The sequence below is a fragment of the Drosophila montana genome, unplaced genomic scaffold (assembly GCF_035044405.1).
Source record: "Drosophila montana isolate Dmon_TW-CO22-7 unplaced genomic scaffold, ASM3504440v1 contig_2127_1, whole genome shotgun sequence".
NCBI lineage: Eukaryota > Metazoa > Arthropoda > Insecta > Diptera > Drosophilidae > Drosophila > Drosophila montana.
Genome location: NW_026997035.1, coordinates 2,206,228 through 2,222,105, shown reverse-complemented (window position 1 = coordinate 2,222,105; position 15,878 = coordinate 2,206,228). Strand labels below are relative to the sequence as shown.

Below are 15,878 nucleotides of genomic sequence, written 5' to 3'. Positions count from 1 at the left end.
CACACTCGGGCCATGCTCGGCAGAGACTATCTTTTTTGTCTCACACCATGCTTTCAGTAGCAACCCTAATACAAGTAGGACAGTTATGTTAAATAGCAGTACCTTCTGTCAAATTCTCTGATTCTTACTAACACTTAATCGTTAGCATTCAAAAATAATACTCACAATAATTTGTTGGATACACGACATATCTATACATCAAATGCATGCAAAAATATTTTTATAATGCGAAAGTATTTATAAGCAACAAAAGCATCTGCAAAATACATACGTATTCTTGGAAACCAGATTTAGCCATGAGACACAAAAGTATCTGCCGAATACTTATAGAGCATAATAAGTTCGATTTAACTTTTCGTCTGCCAACATTTTTGCAGTATTGCTTCGGTCACTTGGCTTTGGTTTTTTGGTTTTGTTGTGCACTTTGTGGCTGGTACATGTCCCTTAACTGCATTTGACTTTGGGCTTTGCTGGCCATTGTTTACAGCAGCAGTTGGTCGAGCGGAGCTGCTCGGAGCACGGCTAGCCTGGGAGCTGTATGCGAGCTAGGCAAGTGTTGCCAGTGGAAGAAGAACAATGGCAAAAGCCACCGGAGCTCGTGTCCAGCTGGTTTAAGCCCTGTCTCTCCAAGAGTTTGCCTGAGTGTGTGTGTGTCTGTGTGTGTGTGTGTTGTTGTGTTCCGCATGCAGCTGCAGCATGTACTCGTACCAATATTCAACATTTCTAATAACAATTTTTTGGTGTGAACATCGTGTGTGTGTGTGTGCCTTGTGTGTGTGTGAGTGTCGTGTCGCTACGCATACGGGCAAAAAATTTGCATATTTGATTATTTTATATGGCATTTGAAAAGCAATTTATATTCATGAATTTGCAAATTAGCAAACGTGTGGCGGCCTCATCAAAGTTTAATCATTAAATTTAAATTTTCAAAGTTTATTTAAAGCTGCATGCTACATTCCACAAGCTGCTCCAGTGTGAGCGCAGCCTGCCACACTGTAAGTCAGCATCGAGCTGCAATTTATCTGCTGCAAACTAAAGTACCCCTCGCTCACACGCTTCCCACAATTCCCAGTTTATCGATAATTGTTGCAAATTTTTTGAGTTTATGTGGCAAGTTTGAAGCGTAAGTTTGCCACGCGTGTGTCAATTATGCAACAGCTGCGGGCCAAGTTAAACAAATAATAAAGTTTCTAATTATAAGCAATGCCGGCGAAGTTGAGTTCAGTTCCCTTTGGCTACACTCAGTTGATAGCAATCAACTTGAGAGATGACGTCTCGTTGCAGCAGAACGAACAAGAATTGTGGCAACTTCAAGCAGTGCGTGCGTGCCGATGCCCCCTCAGGCGTAAGCGTGCAACTTTGTCTAGTGTGTGTCTGTGTGTGTGTGTAAGTCAATGAAATTAGTGCCAGCAGGCACAAGCCAAGCCGAGTCGCAACGGAAGTGCTAGTGCCGAGCATCCTTGTCTTTATGACATTTACATTTGACACCAACATCAACCCCCAACTCAATCCTCAATCCTAGGCAATCCCACCGGCAACCCGACATAAAAAGTTGAACGGCGAAACTTATTGGTTTCGCCTGCTGCTGATAATCAAAAAGGCGAAAAGTCAAATAATTTGCGGCAGCTCATAAAAGTGTGCGACTGGCCATTTCCTTTAGCCAAGTTTAGAACAATTTTCAAGTTTCCCAAATAGCGTAAAGCATTCGACCCGGAAAGATCTAACTCCCAGCGGATATAATAAAAGAGAAAAAACTCTGCGCAAGTTTTACCACTTAGATGATACAATTATTGTGAACATTTTCTAAGATAAGCCCTTAATTTTATTATTATTTTATTTATATGTGCTGCCAGCACATATTCGTCCTTTTGAACTGACTAAAACAATTACGAATTAGTGCGGCCCTCCACCTAACCCATGTGGACAATAATACAAACTGACTTATTCTGGACTTTAAGCATTTGTTGAGCTACTTTCCGTTTTCTCCGCGAGTATTTGATCTTTGGTTTTTAAGATTATATCTATCCATTTCTCCCATTTGGATTTCCATTTTGTCATTGCCAGCGCCTTCTCTTCATCGGGCAAAGAGCTATATTTAATGGAGTTTTTGGATATGCGTTTCAGAAACTTCAGGTCCGTGTTCATGGGCTAATGAAAAAACCAGGTTGGGTGAAGCCAAATTCGTAAAGGGATTTAAGCTCACCGCAATGCCCAAAAAGACCATGTAAAAGTCATGTGAGAGCGGAGAAGTGCGCCAAAACGAGGGATTTCCGGAAGAGATGACGAAGGGTATATCGTTTGCAATCAAGCAGGCAGCAGGATGATTGCGATAATCGGCGCCCAGTTGCAGTACCTGGCTGCAAACGGGACAAACCTCTATGGCAATGCCTAGTTTCTTAACCAGCTGCATCACCAGCGGATGCTTGGTTATGGCATAGGCGTGGCCGATGCGCTTGGTGCCCAGCAGCACGGCGTCTATGAGATTCTCATCGACGTGTGTGCCATACCAGTTGGTCTGGCCCGCATGCAGATACAGATCAATGTGGGCCGGCAGCTTCCGCAGCTCACCGGCAAAGTTTAACAGCGGGTCACCCACATCTTCCTGGCCAATCAGATCGAAGCCAACCACAAATTTGGGAAACTCTTTCTGTGATGGATAAGTTACGACTGTTTAAGTGAGCACAAATTGGAATAAGTTTTAGTTAGTTCTACGCACATTTAGCTCAATGCACATATTGACAAACTTGCCGACCTCTTCGACTGTGGCGCGACGCTGCGGCGAATATATGATTCTTGCGTCTATAAAGTCCGGATAGTCCTCTTTGAAGCGTTGCAACTGCTCCTGGTAGACCTTAACAGTTTCCGGGACCGTCAGCTTGGTGCCATCCAGGCAGTATAAGCGCTTCAGCCTTGTGCGCACCTCCACATACTGCGCTCCATCCTCGTAGAACTCCTTAAGCGCATTGTAGAAGTACTTACCCCAGACTGGCGGATATCTGAGTAGCCCGTCGATAAGCAAAGAGATTTTCATCAGGTGTTGCCAGGCGGCGGCACTTGTTGTTTTCTCTACCGTTGGATACATGCTAAAAGCATTCTGCAAATGTCTGTTTAGGTTCTCCTCGCCCCGATAGTCACGCAACTGTTCCATGGTCTGCCATTCGCCGCCCTCGATTGGCGTATCAGTTGGCTTCTCCTGGGAGAAGAGAAAGCTTCGCAGTTTGCAGCCATTGTCCGTGGTGCACACCCACAGATGTTTCTCGTAGGTCAGCTTGATGAGGAAATCGGTGCTGCACATGGACCTGGAGTGTGCCTTGAGAGCGCCACCCTTGGGCATCTTGCTGAGCAGAAAGAACAAACGCGATTCCTTGATCTTACCCAGACGCTCAAAGATGTGATAGCCCGGCACAAACTGGCTGGGATCATCGATGCCCTTATTGTACTCCTCCATCTTGAGGCACATGATCACTTTGTTCACCTCGATCTCTTTATTGGTCAGCTGTATGTCATTGCCCACAGTCCCAAAACGCTCCAATGTGCAAACCAGTTCACGTAGTTTCCTAAAATCCGCTGGCGAGCTTTTGCGCAGGTTGCTTTGGCCAATTAGCTGAGTGAATGCGCTGCCTGTCAAATGACGCCTCATTTGGCCAAAAATAACGAAGCACCGAATCATTGGCGACATCTAATTTTTTTGTCTAAATTCGAATTTTCAGTCAAGGATAAGTCCTAAAATATTTATCAAAATATCCAAGTTTGTCCTGACTGTGGATCAAAAGTGAGCTCTAAGTCGGCCTTTTGGAAAGTTAAAGCTCCAAATGACAGCAACCGGTGGTCACAGTTGCATTCCTGGCAAGTAAAGAAGTCACCGATTCAAATCCACCAGCAAATTTGATTTTTGTATTTCTTAATGTCGAGTATCTGCCTGATATTGGATATTGAAATGAGTGTCATTTGTCCTCCAAAGGTTGAACTAGATTTCCTTATATGCCTCCTTATCGCAACAGGTCAAGCCAAATTGGAAACTGCCTCCTTATCGCAAAAAGTACATTTATTTTTATAAATATATAGCCTACTAAGTGTTAATAGTTATTGTTTAGTCAGTGTGAGGCCTATTCGAATGGAAAAAATCAGATTACATTTTTCGATATCTTTTGAGCTCTTTCATAATTTGTTTTCTGTGAATTTTACATCATTTTCAGTCTGTTTTCTGTCGAGCTTAACTTTAAATTGGGTTTTTTCAAATGAACTGTCATTAAACGTAAACTTTTGGTTTGATTTTCAAAAACGCAAGCGAAGCCAGAAACCACTTAAATGTGTATAGACAACACTTTGGTTAGAGTTGTGTCACGTACTTGAACTTTGTTTGTTTCCAGGCCAAGCTCTAGTCAAGGTGAGCTCCCACACAGGCACACACACGCACACACACACACACACCCACGCTGCTCATGCCAAGTAGCACACACACTCTGATTTATTTGCTGCTTACAAGATTTTGCTTAAGTGTTTTTTAGCAGCATTACGTTACTTCGTAAGCTCCCCACCCCCGAGTGGCCTCCATGCAGCGAGCATTTCAAGCAGAGCCCGTTACAATTGCCCAGGGCCATGAAACTTTTCAAGTGTTAACGAGTTTTGTTGCACACATGTGTCGATTGCATACGTAGTGCACTTCGCTTGAAAACTTGCACGACATTTAAGCAACAACAGCAGCAGCAACAACAGCAACAACAGCAACAACAACAGCGTCAAGTGGCAAACTGATATGCAGCTCTTTTACTTTGCCAGGGCATAGAATTTGATTTCGTGTAAAAACAATTTGCATCTTAATTGCATACCAGAAAAAGAAAATAAGGATACAAACAACTCAGTCAGGACAGCTACTTCTATAATTTGACTAACTCGTGTGCTAATAGAGAAAGAAGGTGCAAGAGAAAGATAGAGAGAGAGAGAGAGAGAGAGAGAGAAAGAAGTTACCTTCTTAGCTGACAAACTTTAAAGCAAACTATTCCTTAATATTGCAAACATCTATTTGTTCAGATATTTGGTTTGCACTTAGTCTTAAATCGATTATATTAACTATAATCATTAAGGTAGAAGCGCTGGAGATGGCACTTGTGTCAATTAATTATCAGAAATATAATAGTTTACATTATCTATAAAATACTTGATACACATACACGCACAATTGTTTTAGAAAATAAGGATACAAACAACTCAGTCAGGACAGCTACTTCTATAATTTGACTAACTCGTGTGCTAATAGAGAAAGAAGGTGCAAGAGAAAGATAGAGAGAGAGAGAGAGAGAGAGAGAAAGAAGTTACCTTCTTAGCTGACAAACTTTAAAGCAAACTATTCCTTAATATTGCAAACATCTATTTGTTCTGATATTTGGTTTGCACTTAGTCTTAAATCGATTATATTAACTATAATCATTAAGGTAGAAGCGCTGGAGATGGCACTTGTGTCAATTAATTATCAGAAATATAATAGTTTACATTATCTATAAAATACTTGATACACATACACGCACAATTGTTTTATTGCCATCTTTTAGAAGGGAAGTAGAGTCATATATACACACCACTAAATAAATTGAAAGAGGTACGCACTGCGTTGGAGTCAGCAGGAAAAAAAATAATAAAATAAGAGAGAAAAGGAAAAAAGAAGAAGATGGAGATAGATATTGTGAGAGAGAGACAAAAAGGAGAGATAGTTTATTAGAGAGATGAGCAAAGAAAAGTTTACTAGATTGCGAACACAACTTGTTAATAAAAATAACTACAATCAAAACAGGAAGACCTTTTAGACTTGTATTCATGAGAATCGCAAAGTAGGGCGATGTTTTTTTTTTTTAATTAGCACCGTAACCCGAGCTTCCAATAAAAGTTTTTGCTATTGTTTCTTAAAGTAAACTATTGAAAAATATATAATAAATAATTAAACATTATTTTATACTCCTGCATGAGTTCACATTTCTGGTGCTCGCACATGTTTTGTGTGCTACCAAATGGAAATCCCTAGTTGAATTCAGTTTCAGCTTGCTTGTCTGTTCTGTTCACGCCGTCTACACATAGGCACACAGCACATCCTTGCATATCATCTGTTTTTACCCCTCTTTTTGTCTGTTACAAATTATGCTCATATAAATTTTTATAAAACATTTCTGGCGTTGCCATTTTATTTTATGTTTCTTTTTGTAACAACTGCGTCTCATACACTTACTTACACCAGCGCATTCAACGTACATACATCCACATCCACACACACTCATTCATATCCACTCACCAACTGCCTTACATTTTGCTGCGCACAAAAGTAGGCAACAAAATGTGCGCGAGGCGAAACGAGTTTTATGTCTGCAGTAAAAATGAAGAGCAATTCACACTTGAAAAGTTTCAACATGCGTTTTTAAGTCGCACACAAAGGAGACCCAACTATTTTATACATATACATATTCATAATAATATTTTTTGTGTTTTTTTAATTGTAGATATTCTGTTAACTTTAACCCTTAAAGGACAAAACATTTACTAAAACAAAAAGAAACTGTAAAGCATTTGTTAAGGTGATGTGGGATGAATTGGGTGAGGTCCAGGATTTGCCAAGTATATAATTATAATTGTAAAGACAAAATGTTTATATAAAGAAAATAATTATTTAAAATATAATAAATTAATATCAAAGCTAATTTTAAAAACCAAACCAGGGCTTTATAAAAATACTCATTTTTTTCATGTTGGACGGGAAAACTGATCTAGATCCTCAAAATAGGTGTAGGTTTGACATATTTCTGAATGGAAATATGAGCCTGCAGCCCATTTAGGATTAAAGAAGTCTTCCTTCTGTCTGCACAGCCTAACCTTATTTTTTGATAGATTAAAAATCGAGTAATGTTGATATAAATGCGTGGGTACTCAACCGAAATTATGTTTTTATATAAAAATTATGGAAAATTTATACATGATAAATGCGTATTATTGTAGGGATATTCTACCTTGTAAAATATGTGCGTATTGCTTTGGTTCATTATTGCGCATTTTGGTGTGTTAATGTGTGTGAATATGAAGCTGATGGCTGCCCCTAAAAGCAGCTGCAAACCCGGCGCCCTTTGCCATTTGTGCGTGCATAATGTTAGGTCGGAGACGTTGCCCCATAAAAAAGGGTTCGCACTTTGGAATTTGTATGTTGTGCATGTGTGTGTGTGTGTGAGTGTGTTTATGTGTGCGGGCTTGTGTATGTTTATGTTTATGTCAGTTTATTGTGGCACTTTGGATGCCTTTTGCCAGTTTATTTTTCGTGCCGGGGCAAGCTAACTAATTTAATATGCATAAATGCTAGCACATGTTTCATAAATGGCGTTTTAAAGCCGCACGAAATGGGTTTATTATGTAGGCTACCCGCTTACCACATTTCGCATACAATATGAATTTCTATTAATGCTTTTTATGCTGACTTTGCCAGGCTCAACAACTGTCTGTGTTTGTGTGCCTGTGATTGTGTGTATGGTGTGTTGCTGTCTGTTGTAAAACAGCAACGTATAATTTCCGCACATGCATACACATGTAGACACACAGCAGGCTAAAATATTTGCATGCAATAGTAAAAGGCAAGGCAGCAAAAAAACTGTTGCATACTTTTGTGCGCACCCAAAAGTCTCGCACAGCTTCACACAATGAACTCGCATTTAATGTCATAATTAAACCGAACACAACGCCATGGCAATTGTCAAACAGCTGCAGATAAGCCAAAGCCCTGACTGCCTACCCCCCGCCATCCCATAACCACCAGCCCCGCCACCCAGCTACTGCCGCGCTCGTGATGTCTGTTGGCCAAAATGAGCGACATTTAGACGCGCCGTTGCCAACAGTTGTTGAAACTCTTTAGCGCGCAGTGTGTGCGCAGCATTCGTAGTCGATGCCAGTGCTCCACTTGCCACTCGGCACCACCCCTTCCCTACCCACTGGCTTTATGATGGCAGCTTAACTGGAAACAATGGCTGCCCCCGCAGCCCGTCACCTTGACGTCTACTTGTTAAGCTTGCGGCTGGCATTTTTATCTGTTGCCTGTTGTCTTTTTCTTTGTCTCATTGTCATTGTCACAATAGCCAAAAATTTGTGCTAACACACACACACACACACACATAAATACACACACACATACATTCACACACGCAAAGACACACACAAAGGCACTCACAAACTGTTTGATTACAAATTTTTGCGTTTTGTCAAATTGATTTGTCTACAAGCAGCACGTAGACAGCTACCCTCGCCTTTATATTCACACCATACCCTAACCTAAGCAATTTACATTTTGACGCGCTTGACGCTTTGAATTGCGCGGCACGTTTGCTGCCTATTTGAATTACGAGTATGTCAATAGCATTGGACGCGTTTTGCCTGCGTCTTCCTGTTGGCCATCTCAAATAAATGTCAATAAAATATCGCAGCTACTTGTGGCAGCAGCTAAAGTGCTTAAAGCCAACGCATTACTTGAGCGTTGAGAGCTATTTCAGGTTATTTCAAGATATATATCGACATATTTCTTTACAGCTGCTTAGCGATTCTTTTTATTAGAGGGCTTGGAAATATTTTAATATTATAATAATATATAATAACAGTGAAGTATAGATAGGGAGATTCTATGTAATACTCTAATACCCATATCTAATAGCTTTCAGTTTTGCAATTCAGAAACTTAGGCATTACTTAACCACATTCAAATACTTCTAACCTTTCTATTCCTGTTTTCTGTTTTTATTTAAGCCTTTAATGAATTTAATTAGGACATTTTTATTTCTTAAATGTGCCTCCCTACACCCCATCTACATTAAATGTGCTCCGTCCATCACAGCTGCATAAATGAACTTAACATTGTTAAATCGCTCCACAGCCGCCACTTACAATATTTATGGCAATGGCTGCATTTGTTAAACAGTTGGCACTTGGGTGGGGGCTGTGTTTAAACAATATGACTGCCATTCCAGAGGCCATATATAGCAGCAATAAAAGAAATTATAAAATAATATTAACAGTCCAGCAACAACGATGGCCAAGCTGGCAGGCATTTAGTGTCGGACCACGAACCAGACTCAACAAAGTGTATAAAGTGTAGCCATCTAAAACAACAACAGAAATTAAAAAAAAAAGAACAAGACGAATTTAAGCATGACGAAGCTTAAATACCCTTGTGCTCCTGTGGCTTGAAAATGCAAATGCAGGAAAAACAAAAATATATTCTCTACCAATTCTAACTATACTCGTATTCTCGTATCATACTTATATTTGGTACGAAATTGATAAGATTTGTGTAAGGAACTTGGTGAACAATCTGGAAGAACAAAAACGTCTTTTAAACAAGAACTCAATTTACGAATGATAATTACCATGACAGCTAAATCACAAAGTCTTCCGATATGGCCAACAGTACTGACGGATAAGACCCAATCGGATATGCCTTCTTCTATGCGTCACAAATTGCCTGACCAAATTGTAATGCCCACCGCAGGGGCATACAAAATGGAAGAAGGGAAAGTGGCATTTTACGTTTATGGTTATGTGGGTGCAGTTCAGTTCAGTTCGCTGACTGCTGGAGACCGCTGCGAGCTGGAGCCCAGCTTAAAGGCTAAACTGCAACCAACAAAACTGCAAGCTGCAAACTGCAAATAGCAACAAATGGCTAACGGCTGGCAGGTAATAACGGCAAAGACCTCGACTGCATTTAAAGTGCAGCTGCAATTAAGGTCCCCAGCTAATTGTACGGCAACAGAGTTGACTCTTCGCTGCGGGCATATTTTCGTTTTTATTTTATTTTTTTTTCTGACAGCCTAAATTTAAAGGTACTTAAATTTGATGTTACTTAAATTACTCAAAGTTACTATGTGAAGTGTTGACAGTGTGCCCATATTTCTAGTGTTATCTACAACTCTTCTGTAGACATCAGTGTGTCCGCTGAAATATTTGTCAGCTTAATTAAAAAAATACTAACGGACTGCTCTGCATTAATGTCGTACATTCGGTTAATAATGTTCACTAAGTATCAGTGTGACCGTATTTCCATTCCGTTGTGGAGAGCGCATATTTTGGAGATGCACAATTTGTGGATAGCTTTTAGACATATCTTCTAGCTAGACAGCCCACACACGACTGCCCAACCCTGTCGCTGCCCCTTTGCTGTCGTAAAGCCTCATTTTGCTTTGGGTGGTGACTTGTGTGACACACAGAGCACAACTCAGTTGGCTCGGAAGTGCCACAGCTAGTAGATGGAGGGGCAAAACGGCTAGGCAAACATGCATAAAAAAGTTTCATAATAAAATTATTTGCTTGGGCCCAAATAGACAAGTTTTCAGCCATACATTTCATTTGTGCGAAATGTCACTCTGGGGCATACTTTTGCCCAACAACCGAACAAACTGAACAACAGAGCAACAACAACGACACCAAGGCAACAGCAAAAACAACAAGCAGACATGTTTGCCAAATTTACAAGTGAGCTTCAGGATACGCAGAGTGGCAACGCGCTTGGAGGCAGCCAGCCAGCCAGCTTCATGTCAATGCCAAGTCAGTAGCAATTAAACATGGCCGAAACAACTGTGCACTTCGCAGGCTAAACATTTGCATTTAAATAAAAAACTCAAATAAAAATTAAGTGAAAATAAAAATGCATTGCATTTTTGTTGGCGCTTTTCATTAGCCGGGACGCCATAGCTGCAGCTGCATGCTGCTCCTGCTGCTGTTGTCTGGCATCCAAAGTGACTTTCAGTGTAAACGTCAGCGCTTTGTGCTGTTGACATTTGTGCGCCCAGACGACGACGACGACGACGAGAGTGCTGGTGTTGAGGGCAACAATTTGCGATAAACATCTCAGTGGCATGCAAATCCCTTTTAGGAATGCCACCAGGCGCAGAAGTACACTTCAGCATTTCGAGAAGCGTCCCATAAAGCAAAAGTAGCTGACAAACGGATGTTAGATGCGGCATCCTATTCGATTAAAGTGGCAACTCGGAATCAACCAACACTACCACCATTAACATCAACTTCAAATTGCACTTGATTTTAGTTGACGGTAGTGCTATGAGCAACACATAGGCAGCAAAGTAACAGGAATTAGCAGAATTAGCAATTAAATATATACTATATATATATCTGAGTTTATATACTTAAAAGTGCAATGTATCTGAAACATGCCTCTCGCAAGAACACTTTTACTAATAAAATAACCAGAAGCTTTTAGCCGAGCCAAAGCTTTGAGCTCAGTTTCTTCGGCAAACTGCATGTTACATTTTTGAATGTCGCAGAGGAGTTACAATGCACATTTCTCAGTCTGCTTAAGCTATCACTAAACTTTCTGGAATATACAGTAATTGGACTAGTTAATATACAGCGAAAGCTCAATGCTTCTGGAACTTGCTGCTGCATAGTTGATGTTATATACTTAAAACCACAGTATTAAGTTACAACGCACATTCCTTCTCGTAACTATCTGGAGTATCCAGATCCTAGTAGAAAAACAGTGATAGCTTAAAGCTTCTGGAACTGCTGCACAGTTCATGTTAAATAGTAAAAAGTCGCAGGGAAAAGTTACAATGCGCATTGCTTAGTCGGCATTTGCAGTCATTTAACTATCTGGACTACAGAATAGTTACGATGCACTGGCTCCAGCAACAGCTTGAGCTCATTCCATTTGTTGGAACGCTTCAAATAAATACACATTGAAACAGCTGAAAATTCTGGAGTGAAGCCTGATCACATTTTTATATAATTTGGGGGAAGCATATTGTTCATTTACAAAGCCGAGAAGCTGACTTCTGATACATTTGCAGTCCCGGTAGAGATCAAATACTTGTCATAATTGATTTTATGTTGTTGCTAGGCAAGTAAATTATATTTTAAAAATTTTGAATTTGTTTGGCCAAAGTAAGTAATTTAGTTTGACCTGTCAATATGGATAATAACAAGCGTTTCCGTGGGTTAGCTCCCTACATGTGGGATTAACGCTTAGTCCGATAAAAGTGCCACATATCACATACGCTCGGTTTCTGGTCGCATTCGCAGACAGTGACTGGTGGCGGCAGCTCAAATTTCTTGCACTCGGAAAAGCTGAGATACGGCGTCTGGCGCTTCACACAGCAGGAGGGCAAGCGACCAGGGTAGCATTTGCCATCCGGTTTGCTAGATCGACATGTGACACTACGAAACTTGCAGCAGGGCCAGGGCAGTGTTTTAACCGGAAAAAGTCTGGGTGGCGGGGCTCGAGGGCTTTTCGGCAGTTCACAATCTTCAGGCTCGCAAGCGGTGCAGAGCTTACCCCGGAATGCTTTTGCATTACGACGCTCAAGTTCCGGATAGATTCTTCGCACTTTTGGCTTACGTCTCGGTGCCGGCTTGAACTCGCACCAAGTCCTTTGATAATTTATTTTTAATTTGTCCGTCGGCTTATATCCCTTCACATCCATAGGTACGGCGCACGGTTCCGGGTGACAGGGATCTGGCACTATTTCTTGATAGGCCAGACACTTATATTCGGATCGTCGCAGCCTTAAATAGCAGGGCGTGCGCACCATGGTCTCGCGCCGTAACTTCTGACGCAACTTCTCCTTGAGCAATTCAGCGGACATCTTGATCCTTTCGGAATTTTCACTCGAGTACCAAAGGATTGGCTGTGCAAGCCTGGCACAGCTCTTGACTTGCGATGATATTTTTAAGCTACGTAAATTATTCATATTTTCGAAAGCAAACTGTAAATTTAGTGTTGTTTCATGCCAAACGCCTGATTTCGAATATCAAAAAAAAAAGCCTTGGCACACCACCTATGTTAGTCTGACACAAATCTGACAATAATCTCAAGGCCTCTATGTTAACAAATAAACAAAAACCAAAAAAAAAACCTAGAAGGTACAGAATCGAACACAAACTGAAACTTAAATTTTTTCGTTAAGATTTAATGACGTAAAATTGAATTTATATATCGGATTAATATGTTTATTTTTAATTTTTTGAAATTGTACACGTGTTAAAACGTGATTCATCGGATAAAATTTAGGTTTGTTTACTTGCTTGTTTTTACAACCATTTGATGTTTAAGATTCGAGCGATTTGGGTCGATATTTCCAGAAAAATGTAGTCTAATTGGAATGAAAAATGTGGTTGTTAGCGCTCAAATGCCCTTTTTTTTCTGTAGTCCTAATTTTAGATTGAAAAGGTTTCGAACGATATAATGTTGCATACGAAAAGCCACAGTCCCAAAAGTTCTAAATGAGTTCTTAGTTATCCGCTATAACGACTCTTGAATGATCGCCACATCTCGCATATGGATGGTGGACTGTAGCACTCGTTAATTAATGCCACATTCACGGCAGCATCACACTCTGAGAAACTGGGATAGCGTGTGCGCAGTCGCTTGCAGGTTGTCTGCACTTTCATATTGATCTTGCAGCGGGTCCTTTCTCTGCCCTTAGGGCACTCGCATAGTGGGAATTTAATACAGCGCTCCTCCGATGTAGGAAGTGCTGGCTTAAAGGGCTTGCACGGCATCGGCTTCATTGTCGAGCACTTTGGGATCACACATCGGGGACAATATGGCTTCTGTATCTTGCGGCGCTTGATCTCCGGGAGCATTATTTTGCCCGCGCATCGCTTGGCACGCTTCCTCTCCAGCACACATTCTATCCAGTTGACCTGGAAGGGACGATGGAGACTCTTGCTGGGCTTGTACAGGCGCGTATCGAGACGGGGCTTGTTGAAACACAGCCCCATACACGTCGGATTGTAGGGTATATCGCATCGCGGGTATCCCAAACTGGGATTTGCCCTTAGCTCCGTATCTGGCTTGCAGGGCTTGCGCTGTTTATAGTATTCTGGCTGTATTTTCTCAACCGGTATACATGTCTTCTTTACAGTTACAGTCGCCTTGTCGCACTTGAAACTTCCCATGCAACGGGCAGCCAGGTAACCCATTGGCCTCATACACCGGCATGGCTGCACCAGCTCTTTACAAATATGTGTTGTGTAGTTGGCTAAATTTTTAGAACTCATCATCAAAATTAAAAATACAAAAAAAAATTTGGTTTGAGCACATAAATGCCGGACGGAGCCCAAATGTTTACTGATTGTCTTTTGTGAAAATCAATATACTTATTACAGACTGACAAATTTAACCCAGCAAGCTAAGGATTGTAGCAAATTCGAATATGCAGAAACAAGCAGGAATGTTCTAGTCGGGAGTGTTCGTCCAGGAGATACCCTGGCCCAGGTTAAAGAGTGTTTTTTTTTTTGTTAATTTCGGGTGACTGCGGAAAAGGTATACAAAAAGTGAAATATTCCTAATCTATATACAGCATATGAACCTGCATACCAAGACCACGAATCGATTTTTATCAATGCTTATCGAAACTCGTTCTGCTCATACAGTTCAGGAATTTATTGTTTTTTAAACTAGAACTAGAAGTTTCTTACTTGGCAGAAAATTAAATTTGAGTAACAAGAATGGGTGAAATTAATAAATAAAAGCCATTTCCATAGAATCTTTAAGAATGGAGTCGGAAAATTCTAAGAACAGCGGAAAGGCAGCTCCCTTTTTTAAATAAGGCGCCTTCCTATTGACACTTTACACTTTAAGTTCTAGTGAAATTTTGGCGGCATTTTGTAGAGCTCAACAAATAGTGGAAAACAAAAAAGAAAAAATAGAATACAGCACTTAAGTATAAAACTCAACTTGGTATTTGGAATGCATTCAAAAGTTGATTCACAATTTCGCGGCGGGTCCTTCATAGTTAGAGGGCAAGGCTTCCCAGCAAAAGGCCGAGGCAAAAGTTTCAACAGCAAACAATAAACAAAACGCACTAATTAATTAGTGAGTGGGCATTTTGTGCCCGCGGGCCAACAGTCTCCTGCCCGTTGGCCACGTTGGCAGCGGCATTCCGGGCCAAGTGCCCGGGTGCCCGGGTGCAGCGCTGAATTTGCACGATTTTTCGTTTGCCCAACAACTACTCTATGCGAAATTGTTTTTTCAAAAGGCTTGGAATGTGCCAGTTTTTTTTAACAGCTAGCTGCAATTTTTGCGTTTTTTTTTGGCAGCCCAATTGGGCCCTGGGCAGCTGCCTTGAAATCGAAACGGGCAAAAGATTGCGCCGCCAAATTGTTAACAGCAATTGACCCAATTTTATGGGCCTGCACTCATGCATATTTTGCATGAGCTGGGCAGAGGGACTGGAGTGGGGTGTAAAAGCGAAAACTGGCCGTGCCTGTTAACTGTTCAAGCAGCGCGTACAACGTGGCGTATACTTATTGGATTTTTTTAAACCTTTCGCCCGCTGTTTTTGTTTGGCTTTATTTTATTTGTTTTGTTTTTTTCTTCCTTCTTTTTTTTTGATGTGCGCAGCAAACCAAAAAAATGCATGAGGCTGTTTTGCCGAGCCCGAACACAGTTCTCTCGACTATTTTTCTTGATTTCTATTTTGTTATTTCTGTTTATTTTTTCTTGTATTGTCGTGTCGAGCCTTGGAGCCAGCTTAGCAGCTGCCATTAAAGCGAGAATTCGATTCGTTGGCTTACAGCCAGCTTTCGGCTAATAAAAAAAAAAACAAGAAAAAACCATTTGGTGGAGCCCACCATTCCTTATACATGAGCTAACTACCCGAAATACAACTCTTTGCATTGAATTAGCCAACAAAAATTTATTTTAAGTTTATTTACAATAATATTATATATTAATATCGTGCATAAATTTCAAATAGTTGAGACAAAACAAGAATTTTTGTTTTAACCAGCTCTTTAATTCCCTGATTCTGGGATTCTACATACCCGGTTTGTGGTATCTAGCTCTTATTATCTTAGAGTTATGCTTAAAATACAATATCGTAAGCTCGATATTTATCGATATTTTG

At 40.7% G+C, this 15,878-nt stretch overlaps 3 protein-coding genes and 1 long non-coding RNA gene across 4 annotated transcripts; all 4 read right to left on the bottom strand.

Annotated features, from left to right (window-relative positions):
- Positions 1-1,816: 1,816 nt before the first annotated feature.
- On the bottom strand, positions 1,817-4,093 carry Adgf-E (Adenosine deaminase-related growth factor E). Its single transcript, XM_064680556.1, has 3 exons — positions 2,717-4,093; positions 2,204-2,647; positions 1,817-2,148 (listed from the first exon to the last, which is right to left on the bottom strand). Exons 1-3 carry the CDS (start codon positions 3,677-3,679, stop codon positions 1,954-1,956), a joined length of 1,602 nt encoding a protein of 533 aa, XP_064536626.1. The 5' UTR covers positions 3,680-4,093; the 3' UTR covers positions 1,817-1,953.
- A 4,674-nt stretch (positions 4,094-8,767) lies between these two features.
- LOC135427074 (uncharacterized) lies at positions 8,768-9,922 on the bottom strand. The gene is made up of 3 exons (XR_010435980.1): positions 9,381-9,922; positions 9,181-9,325; positions 8,768-9,113 (listed from the first exon to the last, which is right to left on the bottom strand). It is a non-coding gene; the product is annotated as an uncharacterized LOC135427074 (long non-coding RNA).
- Positions 9,923-11,721: 1,799 nt separating this feature from the next.
- On the bottom strand, positions 11,722-12,785 carry LOC135427118 (uncharacterized). The gene has a single exon (XM_064680543.1). It carries the CDS (start codon positions 12,714-12,716, stop codon positions 11,985-11,987), a length of 732 nt encoding a protein of 243 aa, XP_064536613.1. The 5' UTR covers positions 12,717-12,785; the 3' UTR covers positions 11,722-11,984.
- Positions 12,786-12,914: 129 nt separating this feature from the next.
- LOC135427117 (uncharacterized) lies at positions 12,915-14,103 on the bottom strand. Its single transcript, XM_064680541.1, has one exon. The coding sequence runs from the start codon at positions 14,029-14,031 to the stop codon at positions 13,261-13,263; it is 771 nt and encodes a 256-aa protein (XP_064536611.1). The 5' UTR covers positions 14,032-14,103; the 3' UTR covers positions 12,915-13,260.
- Between the last annotated feature and the right edge of the window lie 1,775 nt (positions 14,104-15,878).

Excerpts from the sequence above, each read along its gene's own strand:
- Adgf-E (XM_064680556.1), bottom strand. The coding sequence starts at position 3,679 with ATGTCGCCAATGATTCGGTGCTTCGTTATTTTTGGCCAAATGAGGCGT. Across the intron at positions 2,648-2,716 it reads ATATGTGCATTGAGCTAAAT|AAAGAGTTTCCCAAATTTGT; the intron begins GTGCGTAGAACT and ends TATCCATCACAG. Across the intron at positions 2,149-2,203 it reads TGGTCTTTTTGGGCATTGCG|CCCATGAACACGGACCTGAA; the intron begins GTGAGCTTAAAT and ends TTTTTTCATTAG.
- LOC135427118 (XM_064680543.1), bottom strand. The coding sequence starts at position 12,716 with ATGAATAATTTACGTAGCTTAAAAATATCATCGCAAGTCAAGAGCTGT.
- LOC135427117 (XM_064680541.1), bottom strand. The coding sequence starts at position 14,031 with ATGATGAGTTCTAAAAATTTAGCCAACTACACAACACATATTTGTAAA.